Source organism: Mobula birostris, chromosome 31 (assembly GCF_030028105.1).
Source record: "Mobula birostris isolate sMobBir1 chromosome 31, sMobBir1.hap1, whole genome shotgun sequence".
In the NCBI taxonomy this organism is placed as follows: Eukaryota; Metazoa; Chordata; class Chondrichthyes; order Myliobatiformes; family Myliobatidae; genus Mobula; species Mobula birostris.
The window spans coordinates 30,558,803-30,577,884 of NC_092400.1; the positions used below are offsets into that span (position 1 = coordinate 30,558,803).

Below are 19,082 nucleotides of genomic sequence, written 5' to 3' on the forward strand. Positions count from 1 at the left end.
ATCCCCCAGTATGATGCAGCTACTGCTATACTTCACGGTAGGGATGTTGTGTTTTTCATGATTGATGGCCAAAAAACTTCATCAGACCATAGAACCTTCTTCCAGTTGACTTCAGAGTCTCCCACATGCCTTCTGGCAAACTCCAGCTGAGATTTCATGTGAGTTTTTTTTCAACAGTAGCTTTCTCTTGCCACTCTCCCATAAAGCTGCGACCAGTGAAGCACCAGGCAACAGTGTTGTATGTGCAGTTTCACCCATCTCAGCTAGTGAAGCTCAGAGTTGTCAGAAGTCTCTTGGTGCCCTCCCTCACTAGTCCCCTCCTTGTACGGTCACTCAGTTTTTGAGGATCGCCTGCTCTAGGTAGATTTACAGCTGTGCCATATTCTTTCTATTTCCTGATGAGTGACTTAGCTGCACTACAAGGGATACTCAGTGACCTGCAAACTTTCTTGTATCCATCTCCTGACTTGTGCTTTCCAATAACCTTTTTGCGGAGTTGCTTGGAATGTTCTTTTGTCTTCATGGTGTAGTTTTTGCCAGTATACTGACTCACCAGCAGGTGGACCTTTAAGATATAGGTGTATTTTCAGTACAATGAATTGAAACACCTTGACTACACACAGGTTTATATACAGTATAGCTAGGACACTCTGACTCTGTGACTTCTGAGACCAATTGGCTGTACCAGTGATGATTTGGTGTGTCATATTAAAAGGCTATTAAAATGTCATATTAAATTGTATGAATACGTATGCAATCAATTATTTTGTGTTTTATATTTGTAATTAATTTAGATCACTTTGTATAGATTTGTTCTCACTTTGACATGAAAGAGTAGTTTTCTGTTGATCATTGTCAAAAAAGCCGAACTAAATCCACTGTGATTCAATGTTGTAAAACAATAAACCATGAAAAATTCCACAGTTGAGTGACACTGTAAATGACCTAACCAAAGTTGATAAAAGCATTGAATTGACTGCAGCATTTAACTTGTCTGAGGTGGACAGCAGCAGGCACTCTGCAGATCTCCAGAGAAGATGAGACAGCAGAATTGCAGAATTATTGGCAGAGTCTGTCATAGTCCTCTGTTCCATAGAGGTCTCTGGGGGGGGGTGGGATGGGCGGAGGGGTTCAAAAGTTCACCGAAGACTCCACACAGACTCAAGGTGGTCTGCCAAATCCTGCTACCACCCAGTACATACTATTTCTGACAGTACCAGCAGTACTGTACTGTTCTATATTTAACTATATGTCAACTTGTACATCTACAAAATACTTTATGTGTCGATATTATTGTGTTAATATTATTTCATGTGTTGTGTATGATATGTGCACTATGTTTTGCACCTAGGTCTCTGAAGGACATTGTTTCGTTTAGCTGTATACAGGTGTACGGTTGAATGACAATCAACTTGATCTTGAAATATAGACATAGCTGGCTGGTGGTGTAGTTGCATCAGCACTGGACTTCAAGGCAAATGGTCATGAGTTCAAATCTCGCCAGCTCCTCGCACACTTAACGTATGAGCTGGGTTGAGCATTGGGATAGCCTCTTAATAAAAAGTCAAATGCTACAGAATGGTAAATATGCCACCCGATGCACTTCAAGGTGTGAAGAAGGTACAGTTTTTGAAATATATAGAAATCTGAAGGTTATTCAGTCAGACAAACACCATTGCTCACAACATTAGTTCCTTTATAAACATGAACTAGTTTTATTTCATTTTAAATTGGAAAATATTGTGACAATATTTGAATAATATTTCCATCAAATGATAAATTAACCTCCACAAAGACGGAGTAGCAGAATGATGGTGCTTTGAGGCTCGATGTTGTAGTCGGAGAGCAACCGGCCATCCTCCAATTGGATACTCCCAAAGAGCAGGCGCTGCTGGTCGGGTCTGACCCCCTCCTGCCGATGGACCCGCTCTTTAAAACCCTGCACAGACTCAGAGGGCATCACGTTGTATGTCGTGGTTTCCCCCTTGTTATTCCGGAGGAAGATCTGCATGGATTCCTCTTTCCTGACCAGCAACATGATGGTGGGGCTGGGGTTGAGGTTGTAGTAGCTCAGACTTCTCTGGTCCTGCATCTCCACGCTTTGGCCATTTTGCACCATCAGACACTGCTGAAAAATGGGCACCTTGGTCTTTTGCTTGATTCTCATCTTGAGAGTTGACACTTGAATGGAAGGGTCGACGTCAAGTCCAAAACCCTCACCGGTCATAAATTTCACCTGAACTCTCATCTTGTCAAGTCACTGTCAAGAAAGGAGAAGTGATTAGGGAGCTTTGCATCACACGGGGATGTATACCGGTGTATTTATGTGACATTTCCTATAATATCAACACAATTAGTATTCTTAGTAATAACAGAATGTTTCACAAATGTTGACCTTGTAGACAAGCAGAGAAAGCCTTATTTATTAATCTGATCTTTTCTCCTCCAGACACTGTAATTCTAAAGTGATGGTGTTTGAACTTTGATGAAATAACTGGCAGGATAGACAAAGAAGAGCTTGTGGTATTACAGGAAAGATACTAGCATGGACAAACCATGCTATTTCAAATTTACTTTGCATTCCCATTCTGACATATTAATTCTAATTACCCATTTCAATTCTATTTCCCATTCTCATTCCAACTTATCAGTTTATGGTCCCCTCTACTGCCAGGATGAGATCACGCAAAGAAATGGCAGATGGAATATAGAATTCGTAGGTAATTTTAAGGTCATGCTCCTAGGTAAAAAGAAAAAACAAAGGCTATTGGGAAAGAAAATTCAGAAATCAGAGATGCACAGGAGTCCTAGTGTAAAATTCCCAAAGGTTAACTTGCATCTTGAGTTGGTAGTAAGACAAGCAAATAGGATGTCACCATTCTTTTGAAGACGACGAAATGATAAAAGCAAGCACATAATGCTGAGGTTTTCTAAGGGATTGGTCAGACCACATTTGGAGTGTTGTGAGCAGTTTTGGGCCTCATCTCTATGAAGGAATGCACTGGCATTGTAGAGTATCCAAAGGAGGCTTAAAACATGAGCCTGGGAATCAAAGTGCGAACACACATGAGAGCATTTGATGGTTCTGGACCTGTATCAATGGCAGTTTGGAAGAATGAGGGGTGAACCTCCTTGAAATCAACCTGATTTTGAAATGACCAGATAGAGTGGATGTGCAGAGCATGTCTCTAATACTGGGAGGGTTCAGGACCAGAGGGCACTGCCTCAAAACAGAAGGACAACCCTTCAGAACAGGAATGAGAGGCGAGTTTGTAAATCTGACCGTAACAAAGGAAGTTCGGAATGGTGAGGGTAGAGCGCTGCGGAAGGATGGTGACATGGCAGAAGGTGTGCCGGGAGACACCAGGCAAGGCCATTTGATTCCAAACAATTGGTTTATTGATCATTACTGGATGTCTCTTTGGTGCTTCCCACTCGCTCCCCTCTCCCTTCTCTTTTCCCAACCATGATTCCCCTCTCCCTGCCCCCTTCCCAATATCAGTCTGCATATCAGAATCAGGATCAGGTTCATCATCATTCACATATGGAAAAGAGTACAGTCGACGTTTCGGGCCATAAGACCATAAGACATCGGAGCAGAATTAGGCCATTCAGCCCATCTAGTCTGCTCCACCATTCCATCATGGCTGGTCCCAGATCCCAGCCAACCCCATACACCTGCCTTCTCGCCATATCCTTTGATTCCCTGACCAATCATGAAATGCTCAACTTCCGCCTTAAATATTCCCATGGACTTGGCCTCCACCGAGGTCTGTGGCAGAGCATTCCACAGATTCACTACTCTCTGGCTAAAAAAAGTCCTCCTTACCTCTGTTCTAAAGGGTCGCCCCTCAATTCTGAGGCTGTGCCCTCTAGTTCTGAATGCCCCCAATCATAGGAAACATCCTCTCCACATCCACCCCATCTAGTCCTTTCAACATTCAGTAGGTTTCAATGAGATCTCCACACATTCTTCAAAATTCCAGTGAGTACAGGCCCAAAGCTGTAGGATAATTTGTTCATTCCCAAATTATCCTCTAGAACCTCCTCTGGACTCTCTCCAAAGACAGCACATCCTTTCTGAGATATCGGGACCAAAACTGTTGAAATATGTCATGAAATACGTTTTTTTGACTTTGTCATGTTAGGCAAAGATCGCAAGATCCTACATCTACGGACTCCAGAGCCTGCCGGCCCCGACGCTAGCAGGCATGAACTTCAGATTGCGGCTCCCGCCATTGATCTCGGCAGCTCCAACACCTCAGGGCATATTCAAAACCCGGACTCCAGCAACGACCATGGACACCTTCACAGCGATTGCACAACTACCAACTGCGACGCCAGCCTTGAACTCCAGGCCGGGTCTTTATGTGCTGCTGTTGTGACTCCCGTCTCCCCTTCCCCACCACCACTCCGCAGCCCCATCTTCCTCAGATCCCACCGTCAACTCCTGGGCCCTCAGAGGCTCCATCTTCCTCTCACCCCAACCCTCCCCACTCCATTGACACCCCCAGCCTCCCCCTCCCCCCTCTGATCCCAGCTCTCATCCATGCCGGGTTTTTACCATCCCCTCCGACCTTCAACTGTCAGAGGCAGAACGCTCTGTCCTCAGTAAGGGCCTCACCTTTGTCCCCCTTCGCCCACACCTCAGCGAGTTCCGTGTTCACCACGATGCGGAACTTTTCTTCCGCCGTCTCCGTCTCCGAGCCTACTTCTTCAGCAAGGACTCTTCCACCCCCACCGATGACCCCTTCTCCCGTCTTCAACCCTCCTCTTCTTCATGGACACCCCGCTCTGGTCTTCTGCCTGCTCTGGATCTCTTTATCGCTAACTGCCGACGGGACATCAACCATCTCGACTTCACCGCACCTTGTCCCCATTCCAACCTCACTCCTTCGGAACACTCTGCTCTCCGCTCCCTCTGCACTAATCCTAACCTTATTATTAAACCCGCTGATAAGGGGGGTGCTGTTGTAGTCTGGCGTACTGACCTCTACCTTGCCGAGGCACAGCGACAACTCGCGGATACCTCCTCTTATTTACCCCTTGATCGTGACCCCACTAAGGAGCACCAGGCCATTGTCTCCCACACCATCACCGACTTTATCCGCTCAGGGGATCTCCCATCCACTGCTACCAACCTTATAGTTCCCACACCCCGCACTTCCCGTTTCTACCTCCTACCCAAGATCCACAAACCTGCCTGTCCTGGCCGTCCTATTGTCTCAGCTTGCTCCTGCCCCACCGAACTCATTTCTGCATACCTCGACACTGTTTTATCACCCCTTGTTCAATCCCTTCCGACCTATGTTCGTGACACTTCTCACGCTCTTAAACTTTTCGATGATTTTAAGTTCCCTGGCCCCCACCGCTTTATTTTCACCATGGATGTCCAGTCCCTATATACTTCCATCCCCCATCAGGAAGGTCTCAAAACTCTACGCTTCTTTTTGGATTCCAGACCTAATGAGTTCCCCTCTACCACCACTCTGCTCCGTCTAGCGGAATTAGTCCTTACTCTTAATAATTTCTCCTTTGGCTCCTCCCACTTCCTCCAAACTAAAGGTGAAGCTATGGGCACCCGTATGGGTCCTAGCTATGCCTGCCTTTTTATTGGGTTTGTGGAACAATCTACGTTCCGTGCCTATTCTGGTATCTGTCCCCCACTTTTCCTTTGCTACATCGACGACTGCATTGGCGCTGCTTCCTGCATGCATGCAGAACTCGTTGACTTTATTAACTTTGCCTCCAGCTTTCACCCTGCCCTCAAGTTTACCTGGTCCATTTCGGACACCCTCCTCCCCTTTCTAGATCTTTCTGTCTCTGTCTCTGGAGACAGCTTATCCACTGATGTCTACTATAAGCCTACTGACTCTCACAGCTATCTGGACTATTCCTCTTCTCACCCTGTCTCTTGCAAAAACGCCATCCCCTTCTCGCAATTCCTCTGTCTCTGCCGCATCTGCTCTCAGGATGAGGCTTTTCATTCTAGGACGAGGGAGATGCCTTCCTTTTTTAAAGAAAGGGGCTTCCCTTCCTCCACTATCAACTCTGCTCTTAAACGCATCTCCCCCATTTCACGTACATCTGCTCTCACTCCATCCTCCTGCCACCCCACTAGGAATAGGGTTCCCCTGGTCTTCACCTACCACCCCACCAGCCTCCGGGTCCAACATATTATTGTCCGTAACTTCCGCCACCTCCAACGGGATCCCACCAATAAGCACATCTTTCCCTCCCCCACCTCTCTCTGCATTCCGCAGGGATCGCTCCCTAAACAACTCCCTTGTCCATTCGTCCCCCCATCCCTCCCCACTGATCTCCCTCCTGGCACTTATCCGTGTAAGCGGAACAAGTGCTACACATGCCCTTACACTTCCTCCCTTACCACCATTCAGGGCCCCAAACAGTCCTTCCAGGTGAGGCAACACTTCACCTGTGAGTCGACTGGGGTGATATACTGCGTCCGGTGCTCCCGATGTGGCCTTTTATATATTGGCGAGACCCGACGCAGACTGGGAGACCGCTTTGCTGACCGCCAGAGAAAGCAGGATCTCCCAGTGGCCACACATTTTAATTCCAGATCCCATTCCCATTCTGACATGTCTATCCACGGCCTCCTCTACTGTAAAGATGAAGCCACACTCAGGTTGGAGGAACAACACCTTATATTCCGTCTGGGTAGCCTCCAACCTGATGGCATGAACATCGACTTCTCTAACTTCCGCTAGGCCGCACCTCCCCCTCATACCCCATCTGTTACTTATTTTTATGCACATATTCTTTCTCTCACTCTCCTTTTTCTCCCTCTGTCCCTCTGAATATACCTCTTGCCCATCCTCTGGGTCCCCCCCCCTTGTCTTTCTTCCCGGACCTCCTGTCCCATGATCCTCTCGTATCCCCTTTTGCCTATCACCTGTCCAGCTCTTGGCTCCATCCCTCCCCCTCCTGTCTTCTCCTATCATTTTGGATCTCCCCCTCCCCCTCCAACTTTCAAATCCCTTACTAACTCTTCCTTCAGTTAGTCCTGACGAAGGGTCTCGGCCTGAAACGTCGACTGTACCCCTTCCTAGAGATGCTGCCTGGCCTGCTGCGTTCACAAGCAACTTTGATGTGTGTTGCTTGAGTTTCCAGCATCTGCAGAATTCCTGTTGTTTGAAATATGTCATGATTTTTTTTTCTGTGGCAGCAGTACTGTGCAATACATAAAATTACTACAGTATTGTGCAGAAGTTTTAGCCACCCTAGCTATATACTGCATGTGCACAAGACTTTTGCACAGTACTGTTCATCTTACGGTCCTATGGTCGTATTGAGTTCAAAGTTTGCTGGACACACCAGGTCCTCCGTAATCGGGCTCAGGTTTAGCAAGCTGCAATGGGACTGTTTCAGGGGAAATCAGAACAGGGTTTTAAACACCGGCAGCAAAAAGCTGACTCGATGGGGGAACTCCGCGGGTCAGGTAGACCTGTGAAAGTTGGGGGAAGTCGACGCGTCGGACCCGGAGTCCCGATGCAGGGTCTTGACCTGAAAGGTCGACCATCTCTCTGTATTCACGGACGCCGCTCAGCCCGACGAGTTCCTCCAGCAATTCGCTTTTTATCCAGATTCCCGCAATGGCAGTTCAGTGTGCCAAACTGATTTCGCTCCTTTTCTCCGAACCTTTTATCTAATCAGTGGCCGAGAAAGTGCGTGAATTAGAGATAAAGACTGCAGATACTCGGGGCCGTGTTAAATGACGCACTTGTGTAGTTTTATAAGCTTGGCGTACTCAAATCAGCGTTCCACAGAGACAAATAAAACAAATTAACACCCTCCCCCGCCCCGCCCGACACACACACCACTTCTCCCAGCGCGATCATCTGCCGTGAATTATTTCGGTCTGACTCTCAGCCAACACTGCTTTCCCGCACAGAAAGTGTTCACTCCGAACCCAGACTGCCGAGTCACCCTATTCACACACGCGTTATTATCTTCGCAACATTAATGAACATTTTACGCACTATCTCAACAAGCCACACAATAATCCCATAGGAACGATTCCAGCCGAGGTCTTTTTGTCCGGTTTTAAGGTTAAAGGAGGAGGGAAGAGCCCAACTATGCTCACTGCGGTGCAGCGGATATTCCGACTTTTCAATAAAGTCCCCCGCCCGCCCTCCGTCTTCCCTGGCGACGAAAGCTCTCGGCCTGAAACCACGGACCGGCATCTCCAGACATCCCACCGTGCAAAAACTGATTTCAGGGAGGTAGCACCATCAACTTGCGGGAGAGTTCCGGGAGGGGTGGGAAGTCTGCAATAGAGTAGCTCCTTAGCAGCTGGCCAGCTAGTGTAAATAACGTTAGCTATGCTAATGAACAAATGACACCTCTTAAACTCACCTCAATACGTCTTTTACAGTCTTAACCCACCATGGGCAACAGAAAAGTCATTGTTGCAAACAGGGCAGCGAGCAACACTGTCATTATTTTGACCCCTATTAGGCAGGGCTACACTTTAGTGTAGTCTGGGGTGACGTACGTTTTATATTTTTTTTGGAACACTCTGCCATGGCGCGCGCGCGCTCTCTCTCTCTCTCTCTCTCTCTGTCTCTCTCTCTCTCTCTCTATCTCTCTCTCTCCCCCCCCCCCCCCCCCGCTCTCTCTCGCTGCCTCTCTCGCTTGCTTGCGCTCTCGCTGGCTTTCTCGTTCGCTCGCGCGCTCGCTTGCCTTCGCGCTCTCTTTCTCTCGCGCGCGCGCGCTCACTTGCCTTCGCGCTCTCTCTCTCTCTCGCGCGCGCGCTCGCTTGCCTTCGCGCTCTCTCTCTCGTGGACGCTCTCGCGCTCTCTCTTGCTTTTCTCTCGCTTGCTCTCAAAAAAATTGATTTCCGTGATATTGTATATAATTTTCGGGCATCAGGGAGCCATTATTAATATGCGGGAGACTCCCGGAAGTTCCGGGAGAGGTGGGATGTCTGCATCTCCCTCCACATGAACTGCTTGACCCACGGTGTTCCTCAAACAGGAGAAAATCTGCAGATGTTGTAAATCCAAAGCAACACACACAAAATGCTGGAGGAGCTCAGCGTCTATGGAAAAGAGTGCACAGTCGACGTTTCAGGACGTGACCCTTCATCAGGACTGGGAATAGGGGTGGGCAGGAGGTGGACTGTCATTTCATCTTTTTTTTTATCCCCAGTCCTGAAGAAGGGCCTCGGCTCGAAGCGTAGGCTGTTCATTCTTTTCCACAGATGCTGCCTGACCTGCTGAGTTTCTCCAGTGTTTTGTGCGTTACGCGATTCCAGCACCCGCTTTCTTTCGCGAAGCCAGTTTACCGAGGCCGACTGTGTAAAATAGCTAAACAAGCATCGCAAAACCATAAACGTATCACTGTGGGAAGCAGGAGCGGCCATTTCACCTGCTCTACAGTTCAGTGATAATCCCGATTGACGTTCCCCTTGCCGCCACTTCTCTGCAGTCACTCCAAATCCATCGAATCCCTTTCTATAAAGTTTCTTTTTCTGATTAACCTTTCTCTCCCTGTATATTGTCAACTGTAACCTGAAGACTACGGTTCAGAGAATTGTATGTTATATACAGTACTTTATATTCAAAGAAAAAATCAAATGAAAATGAGAACTTTGAGATTACCAAATAAAGTCTTACAATTCTTGGCAGTACAGGAAATCAGGACGAATGTATAGAAAGATCTGATCTGCAAGATGTCTTCTGTGCCTTTTACTCCGCACCGACTCTCAGCTCTGCACCGTATCTGTGTGGGCTTCTTCTGAGCGCTGCCGATCTACTTTCCGGTGTCAGACCCGTCTCCGCCTTCCTCCGCCCGCTATTTTTTATTTTCCGCGCTGGTTTCGGACCCTCGCCGAGCCGCTGTCCTGATTGCACAGCCCTGATGGTGACGGTGTCGACAAACAAACCAACCAGATTCCAGCCAGACTTCCCGGGAAATTCCCCTGCCGTGTTTGGAAAAAGTCTCCATCCTGTTCCAGGGTTGAAGATTATCGGCTGTCTCATTGAACCCTCAGGAAGGCTAAACGAAGGCATGCTCTAGCAGATAAACTGAAGAAGAATCCCAAGGGCTTCAACAGATAAATTACGAGCAAAAGAATTGCGAGGAACAAAATTGGTCCTCTTGAAGATCAGAGTGGTCATCAATGCATGAGGCCGAAAGAGACGGAGGTGGGGTGGGGGGAGAGATTTTAAACGGATTTTTTTTTTTTGCGTCTGTATTTACTCAGGAGACCGATACAGAGTCTTTAGGAATGAGCAACACAGCAGTGAGGTCACAGACCGTATACGGATTACAGAGGAGGTGCTGGTTGCTGTCTTGAGGCAAATCAGAGTGAATAAATCCCCAGGGCCTGACAAGGTGTTTCCTTTGACCTTGTGGGAGGCGAGTGAAGAAAATGCAGCGACCTGAGCAGAGATATTGAAACGTCCATAGCAACAGAAGAGGTGTCGGATGACTGGCTAATGTTTTTCCGTTGTTTAAGAAAGGCGGGAAATTATAGGTCACTGAGCCTGCTATCAGAGTGGGAAAGTGTTTGGAAGTTATTTTACGGGACAGTATTGTCACGTACCCGGTGACGGGTTAAAGAACCGGCAGAAATATAAAACACTTTGGAGTCCAGTATTGCTATTAACTAATAATACTTATTAGTAACTACGCAATACAGTGATATAAATGCAGGTAAATCAAACAGGTTAGCAATAATAATATGTAAGTAAGTGTGCAAAAATATATGAAAACCAAGCTTCTTCAAGTGTAGGAGTAAATAGTCTTACGATGATGAGTAAAGTTCAGTTCAGTTCGTGGTGTTGAGTTGGGTAGTGATGGAGAGAGAGAGAGGGAGAGATTTGAGTCTTCAGGTGAATTGACGCCGTCGATCTTCCCGTCGTCCTCTGAAATCCTTTAAAAGGCACCGACTGTGACTTCAACAAAGGGGACCATTTTTCTGTGGTGGAATCATCAATCCAGGCAAAGGTTGGACACATGGATCACTCCCCACGGGTCACTCCTTTTTCTCACTGCAAGAGCCACTGATCGATCCTCCAAAAACCCACTTTTTTTGTGGGCACAACAAAGCTCATTCAGTGTCTAAAAACATGTGCCTGAGGTCTATCATCTGACCTCCTATTTATCTCACTGTACTGAGTACCAACTGTCACTCAAATAACTCCTCCCATTTCTGTCTGTGTAAGAGTGTACTAACATGCCATGTCCTTGGGAAGTATAAACACCCTGCCGAAAAAATCATAACATCAATTGTCCATCAAATGATGCCGCCCTCGGTCACCATAGCGACTTACGAGCTGCTCAGTGCTCTCTCTCTCCAATTGAGCAGAAATCCAAAAGTTAATCCCAGTTCCCCCTCGTGCCTTAAAGTGACAGTCCAAAAGTTAGTCTTCGTCTCTCTCTCTCTTTCTTTCTCTCTCTCTTATCAAAACAAGATGTTGGTGTTAAATAACTCTCTCTCTTCAAAAACACAGTTTATAGGGGTAATCGAGCACAGTTTCTATTCAGGGCTAATTCAGGACTCCATCACAGTATATATAAGTATTTGGATAGGCAAGGATTGATTAGGGATAGTCAACAGGGCTTTATGCGTCGTAAGTCGTGTCGAACTAAATTTATAGAATTTTTGCAGAAAGTTACCAGGAAAATTGATGAAGGTGGAGCAGTGGATGTTGTCTACGTGAATTTTAGCAAGTCCTTTGACAAGGTCCTGCATGGGAGGTTTGTCAGGAAGATTCAGTCACTTGACTTTCAGGATGAGTTAGTAAATTAGACATTGGCTGCAGATCCCACAGCGCAGAAATATACCATTCTATGTCAGCAAATATCCATCCATACTAATCCCACTTTTCAGTTCCCTGTCTCTGGCCTTACATGACATGCTGCTTCATGCACATTGAAATACAGTGGATTCTAGTTAGTTAGGACACATTGGGAGCAAAGTATGTGGCTGCCCCAATTAGCTGAAGTCTCATGGAAAAGTTAATCTGATAGGAAAGGACAATGGACCATGGAAAGAGATGGGGAACCAGAGAGGTGATGCGCAAGTCATGAAGGTGGGGAGGAAAGTGGTGAGAGGACGAACAAAATGGGAAAAACTAAAGGGTGGACACATTGGAGTGATTACTTACCGGAAGTTCAAGGTAAATGCTGTCAGGTTAAAGACTACACAGACAAAACTTGTATTTGGCTTCATCATGGCAGAGTCCTAAGTAGTCCTACCAGGTGAGGTGGACATTCACATGCATCTCCTACGGCCTTGTTTAATGTACCAGGTGCTTCCCATGTGGTGTCCTCTACATTGGTGAGATCAAGTGCAAACTAAGCCTTCCTCTCATATCAGATTATATCATCTGCAGCTCTTTATCACCTCCCAGCTTCTGTCACCATTCCCACTCTCCCTCTTCCATCTGCCTGTCATCCCTTCTCACCTGGATCTATCTGTCATCTAGGGCAGCAATGAAGGACCTCCATCTCCAACTGTCCAGAAGGTTTCTTCATTGCTGTTTCTGTGGCAATTGTTTATTGACCAGTCACAGTTCTTATCCATGAGCTGAACACCTGAACCTGGAGGTGCGGTGGTCCACTGTTAGTCTGCCCTCTACCCTTTGACCTGTTTGGCACAGGTGACCTTACCTAGAACCAAAGCACAAGGCCCTCACTGCAGCCAACATAGCTCTCCAGGTCACTGAGGCACACAATCCTCCAAATTCTACGACAAGGTTGTGGTCCTCTTAGAGTAGATTTACCCGAGCAATCATTAACTATTTGAGATGTCAGGTGGGCATTTCTAATACTCAGTGTAAACATTCTAAAAATTGTGGGATCATATAATTTGTATAATGATTAAGTTAATATGCAGAATTATCTTCTGGCATGTGTTACTGTCTTAATTATCTTGGGGGCTCAACTCAGAATTGAAAAAATGTTGAACCAAAAAATCAAATTCCACCTAATTCTTAAAATGCATGGACTAATTGATAAGTTTGTTTTATTTCACCTCTTCTTGGTCCAACAGGAGTCTTTTAGATTTTAAAAGAAAAAATGGGACAATTTTGAAATCATAATTTAAAGTTAATTGATTATTCAGGTTTTAAAAGACAAAAGGATCAGTTCGGCCTCGCTACATCAGCAAAATTGGAGGTAAATTTAAATTCAGAACCTTAATACCATCTGCCCCAATCAAACGTGTTTCTATTTCAGTTAAATCTATATCCAAAGCAAGGGGCTGGCATATATGCAAATGTGTTGGAACAGGAAATTCATACTGCAACTTTCGAAAACTGTTTTCACAATTCCATGCATAATAATGTAGGAAAGGGAGTAAGTGAAGTAGGAGTAACACACAGTGGGGAATAGTGACAGTTAAACTTCAATATTTGCTTGGGGTATAATAAGAAATAATGCAGAATAGCTTATATAATAATTCCATTGTGTAAAGTGTGTAATATGAATTAGGTTTTTTTGGGATTCTCAGACATCCCACCTCTCCCGGAATTTTCGGGAATCTCCTGCCTATTAATAGTGGCTCCCTGATGCCCGCAAATTATATAAAATGTCCTGGAAATCAATTTTTTGGAGAGCGAAAAGGGACCGAGCACGAGAGAGACCATGAGAGTGAGAGAGCGAGAGCATGAGAGCGAGAGTGACCACGAGAGAGAGAGAGAACGCACGCCATGGCAGAGTGTTCCAAAAAAAGAAAATATAAAACGTACGTCGCCCCAGATTACACTAAAGTGTACCCCTGCTGTTACGTACCCTGTAACTGGGTTGCCAAACCAGCAGAAATGGATCACTCAGTTGGAGTCTGGATTACTAGAACTAAGAAAGTTTTATTAAAGAAACAAACAACACAGTACTCTAATTAAAAGGATAATGAATGCAACAGTTCAGCAAAGATAAACATACATGCACACAGAATTAGGATAACAGGATCAATCAAGCTCTATTGCTGTCTAGGGGTAAATGACCAGTTTCAAAGTGACACAAAGTTCAGTTCAATTTAGTTCAGTTTGCAGTAATCATTGCCATGGCGATGGACAGTCGGGGGGAGGGAGAGAGAGCAAAACGAATGAATATTCAACACAGCTTCCACACACAGACCTTCGCAGTCAGCTGTCGGGCGAGTCCTTTGTGATGTCATCTGAGGTCACCGACCGTGACCCCTCCGTTTCCAGATATGATCGTTTCCCTGCGCTGAACCTGGCGCCCAGGCAAGGGTGGACACACACCAGGTTCCCGCCGATCGTGCCTTTCCACCCTGTGTGTTTTATGGCTTGATCCTGTGATCAGCCGTCCAAAAGCTTTCCACCGACTTGTAAGAGGTGCACCGCTTCCAGGGTCTCGTTACCTCGGGTGTCGTGTGTGTGTCCTGCCTTAGCGAACCTGTCCCTTTTTATCCCCCTGCTGGGGTATCGCCTGTCCATCACTTCAAACAGTTCAGGGTTCAAAGGGGGAGCCGCTCTAGACAGCTCTCTCTCCCGTCCCTTCATTACACATCTCCAAATGCTGCTCCATTGTCTTCCTTATCTCTCTCTCTCCCAAAGACAGGTGGCAGACCAACTGCTGAGCACACAGGACAGCTAACATCTATCTATGTGTATTCTTGTCACATTGCCTAATAGGGGTCAAAAATAATGACAGTGTTGCTCGCTGCACTGTTTGCAACAGTGACTTTTCTATTGCCCATGGTGGGTTAAGACTGTAAAAGACATATTGAGGTGAGTTTAACAGGTGTCATTCGTTCATTAGCATAGCTAACATTATATAAACTAGCTGGCTAGCTGCTCAGGAGCTACTCTATTGCACCTCTCCCAGAAGTTCCGGGAGTCTCCCGCAAATTGATGGTGCTACCTCCCTGAAATGAATTTTTGCAGGGTGGGATGTCTGTATTCTTGTACATGATTCAAATGCTACAATCAAACTTTGGTCAAGATACTTCATTTCTTACCAAGGTCTATGGACCTAGATGAAAGCAGTCACACAGAAATGCCAGTGTCATTACATTTAGACTTTTATTAAAAAATTATTTCAAATCATCGTGGAAATTTCAACAGTGAAAATTGCAAAACATTCAGAACCTCAACTAATCTGATTTCATTAAATTTTAATGCTAAAATGAAAATAAAGATCCATTGGAAGAACACAGTAACTGAAGCAATTAATTCTTGAGGACATTAAGGTAAAGCAGTAAGTCATCTCCCCCTCCCCCATCAAACCCAATCTTTTTAGTGGGATTTGTTTTAAAACATTGTAAATTGGAATTGCCACAACAGTTATTTCTGGGTCTCTGAGTGAGATCCGTTTTGTGTGGGAAGTCATAGACCATCAGATTGTGATCAGCCATTCGGAGTTACATTAATCTGAACAGGAGGTGCAGGTTGCCAGATTTCCTTTGATCTTGTTAATATCTGGCCTCTGCAAAACTGACAACCCATGTTTTCCAGGCTAAGAAGGCAACAAGGTGACAAGCGTCAAACCTCGATGGGAATTTATGTCATTGTCCGACAGACACCCCATCAGTACAGCATTAATACAGAGCGGAAATCGGTCCTTTGTCCCACTTGTGAATGTCAGTGTGGAACGTAGCAGATAGTCAGGATAAAGTAACAAGGTGCTAACGACAGAATATAGGAATGCAATAAAATACCAATAAATTATTTTTAATCACAGTTCTCTCAACCGTCCGCAGGAGTAAATCAGCCTCCACGTAGCCGGAGCAGCAGAGAGATGGTGGTTAGTGGTTTGATGTTGTAGTCGGAGAGCAATCGCCCATCCTCCAACTGTTTGCCCTCGTAAACCAGGCGCTGCTGGTCGGGTCTGACCCCCTCCTGCCGATGGACCCGCGCTTTAAACTTCTGCACGGACTCAGAGGGCATCACGTCGTACGTCGAGGTTTTCCCCTTGTCATTCAGGAGAAATATCTGCATGGATTCCTCTTTCCTGACCAGCAAAATGACGGTGGGTCTGGGGTTGAGGTTGTAGTAGCTCAGACTTCTCTGGTCCTGCATCTCCACGCTTTGGCCATTTTGCACCATCAGACGCTGTTGCAAAATGGGCACCTTGGTCTTTTCCTGGATTTTCATCTTGAGAGTCGACACTTGAATGGAAGGGTCGACATCAAGTTCGAAACCATCGCCGGTGATAAACCTCACCTGAAGTCTCATCTTGTCAAATCGCTGTGGAGAAAGGAGAAGTGATTAGAGAGTTTTTACAACAGATGTGCATGAACTATGATGTATTAATATGGCATTGCCTATAATATCAACACAATTAGACTATTTACTAAGATCTGTAGACAAGCGGCAAAAGACAAACCACTCTTTCCCTAGCAGTTCTAAAGGAATTTTGAGCCGCAATACTGACAATTGACGGGAGAGGGACTCCGTGAGCCGGTGGGTTTAAACATTTTTGAACTTTGATTCGATTAGCGGCAAAAAAATATGTAAATGTTACTCATTGGAACCGTAGTAAATGTGCAACTTGTTTAGATTTCTAAGCCAGGATCATTCGAACCGCCGCTTAATAGGGAAAAAAATCACTTCTGTCACATCGTGTTAATGGTGTACCGGGGAGAGCATTCGGACTTGTTGCATCACCGTCTGATATGGAGGGGCCACGACACAGGGTCAGAAAAAGCTGCTGAGGGTGGTAAACTCATCCAGCTCCATCATGGGCACCAACAGAGGGTATCTTCAAAAGGTGAGACCTCACGGAGAAGGCATCGATCATTCTGGGCCTGCAGGTCATGCCCGCTTCTCATTGCTACCATCAGCGAGGAGCGTGAAGACTCACGCTCAACGTTTCATGAACAGATGAACTAATGAACAGTATTTTTGCTTCACACACACGCGTAAATATACACTGTATATGTGTGTGTATGCTATTATAATTTATATTATATGTTATGTACAGTACTGCCGCCGCAAATTGCCAAGTTTATCGATTTAAGTTAGTGGTGGTCACCACAATTCTGATTCTAAATCGATTCTGCTGCGAATGAACTCCATTTTACTTTCAACCAAACATTCGCGCCCCTGCTTTCCTGCAGAGAAAGTGTTTATTACCGACCCAGACTTCCCGAGTCACTCAATTCACACGCAAATTGTTGTAGTGACATGAGCGAGGATTTCATGCACCGTTTTAACAAGACCGTCATTCTACATCAGCCGACTGACGGGTTTCACCGAACCGTGAGCCTATCAATCTGAGAAGCAGGAGTGGCCATTCGGCCTGCACCGCTATTCAATGATATCCCCGATGATTCTTTACCTCGCCGCAAGTTGACAACAATTTGTCGCGTATCTATTGCCCCTTTCTGTAAAGTTAGTTTTCTACTAACTTGTTCTCGCCCCGCGTTTTGTCAGCGGTAGAGACTACATTTCCTGCCTGGTTCAGAGGATCTTAGTAATTTAAATTATATTGTCAATGTTGTAAATAGCTAGATAAAAATGAGAACTTTGAGATAATCAAATAAAGTCTTACAATTTTTGTCGACAGTACCGGAAGTCAGGACGAATCTGAAGAAAATCTGATCCGCAGCTTTTTTTCTTTGCCCTTTATTCCGCACCGACTTTCAGCTCCGGTCCGGGTAAGTCAATAGAAATTCTCCGGCTGCTGCTGATCGGTATCCCCGCTCCCGCAACTCTGAGTCTCTCCGCCTCCCCCGGCTCGCTTTATCTTCTGCTCCCGTTTCTGAACGTCACCGCGCCGCTGGGCTGATCTCAAGGCCCGCTGTCGCTGTGTTGACAAACAAACCAATCAGGTTCCAGCCGAAGTTTCGTTTCCGAAAAATTCCCCGCAGTGAATTGGAAACGTATTCGCCCTGTTACAGGGTTCAACGCTATCGGCTGATTCACTTTCGGATTCCGTTCTGGTGTCAGCATCTGCAACAATAACACAGGCGCAGGGAAGCCGAGAATGTGAAGCCCGATCTTGACCGGAAAATAACCTGAAACGTGTCATCTCTGAATACATTTATCTAGTTCATTCAGTGACAACGTAAGTGATAAAATGCACGAATCCACCCAAACAATACAACACAACTGTGCCCAATCCACATCACCTCTATTTCCCCATCTTTCTTGCCCATCTCCCCGTGGGCAGACAGCCGTAGTGTTACCCCGTTTCCCGAGCTTCACCCCATCCAACATATCAATCTTTTCAACGTCCGTCATAGAACATAGAACACAGAATAGTACAGCACAGTACAGGCCCTTCGGCCCACAATGTTGTGCCGACCCTCAAACCCTGCCTCCCATATAAGCCCCCACCTTAAATTCCTCCATATACCTGTCTAGTAGTCTCTTAAACTTCACTAGTGTATCTGGCTCCACCACTGACTCAGGCAGTGAGTTCCACGCACCAACCACTCTCTGAGTAAAAAACCTTCCTCTAATATCCCCCTTGAACTTCCCACCCCTTACCTTAAAGGAATGTCCCCTTGTATTGAGCAATGGTGACCTGGGGAAGAGGCAATAGCTATCCACTCTATCTATTCCTCTTATTATCTTGTACACCTCTGTCATATCTCCTCTCATCCTCCTTCTCTCCAAAGAGTAAAGCCCTAAATCTCTGATCATAATGCATACTCTCTAAACCAGGCAGCACCCTGGTAACTCTCCTCTGTACCCTTTCCAATGCTTCCACATCCTTCCTATAGTGAGGTGACCAGAACTAGACACAGTACTCCAAGTGTGGCCTAACCAGAGTTTTATAGAGCTGCATCATTACATCACGACTCTTAAACTCTATCCCTCGACTTATGAAAGCTAACACCCCATAAGCTTTCTTAACTACCGTATCCACCTGTGAGGCAACTTTCAGGGATCTGTCGACATGTACCCCCCGATCCCTCTGCTCCTCCACACTACCAAGTATCCTGCCATTTACTTTGTACTCTGCCTTGGAGTTTGTCCTTCCAAAGTGTACCACCTCACACTTCTCCGGGTTGAATTCCATCTACCACTTCTCAGCCCACTTCTGCATCCTATCAATGTCTCTCTGTAATCTTTGACAATCCTCTACACAATCTACAACACCACCAACCTTTGTGTCGTCTGCAAACTTGCCAA

At 45.9% G+C, this 19,082-nt stretch overlaps 2 protein-coding genes across 4 annotated transcripts; both read right to left on the minus strand.

Annotated features, from left to right (window-relative positions):
• Positions 1–1,716: 1,716 nt before the first annotated feature.
• On the minus strand, positions 1,717–9,827 carry LOC140190835 (uncharacterized). 2 transcript variants are annotated; one of them, XM_072247710.1, is made up of 2 exons: positions 9,642–9,827; positions 1,717–2,260 (listed from the first exon to the last, which is right to left on the minus strand). In XM_072247710.1, exon 2 carries the CDS (start codon positions 2,246–2,248, stop codon positions 1,781–1,783), a length of 468 nt encoding a protein of 155 aa, XP_072103811.1. In that variant the 5' UTR covers positions 2,249–2,260; positions 9,642–9,827; the 3' UTR covers positions 1,717–1,780. The 2 variants fall into 2 exon arrangements, with proteins under 2 accessions (XP_072103811.1, XP_072103812.1); XM_072247711.1 differs by lacking the exon at positions 9,642–9,827 and adding an exon at positions 8,380–8,467.
• Positions 9,828–15,000: 5,173 nt separating this feature from the next.
• On the minus strand, positions 15,001–17,883 carry LOC140190834 (polyubiquitin-like). 2 transcript variants are annotated; one of them, XM_072247709.1, is made up of 2 exons: positions 17,494–17,883; positions 15,001–16,175 (listed from the first exon to the last, which is right to left on the minus strand). In XM_072247709.1, the coding sequence occupies exon 2, from the start codon at positions 16,173–16,175 to the stop codon at positions 15,708–15,710; it is 468 nt and encodes a 155-aa protein (XP_072103810.1). In that variant the 5' UTR covers positions 17,494–17,883; the 3' UTR covers positions 15,001–15,707. The 2 variants fall into 2 exon arrangements, with proteins under 2 accessions (XP_072103810.1, XP_072103809.1); XM_072247708.1 differs by having other exon boundaries at positions 15,001–16,187.
• Positions 17,884–19,082: the final 1,199 nt, after the last annotated feature.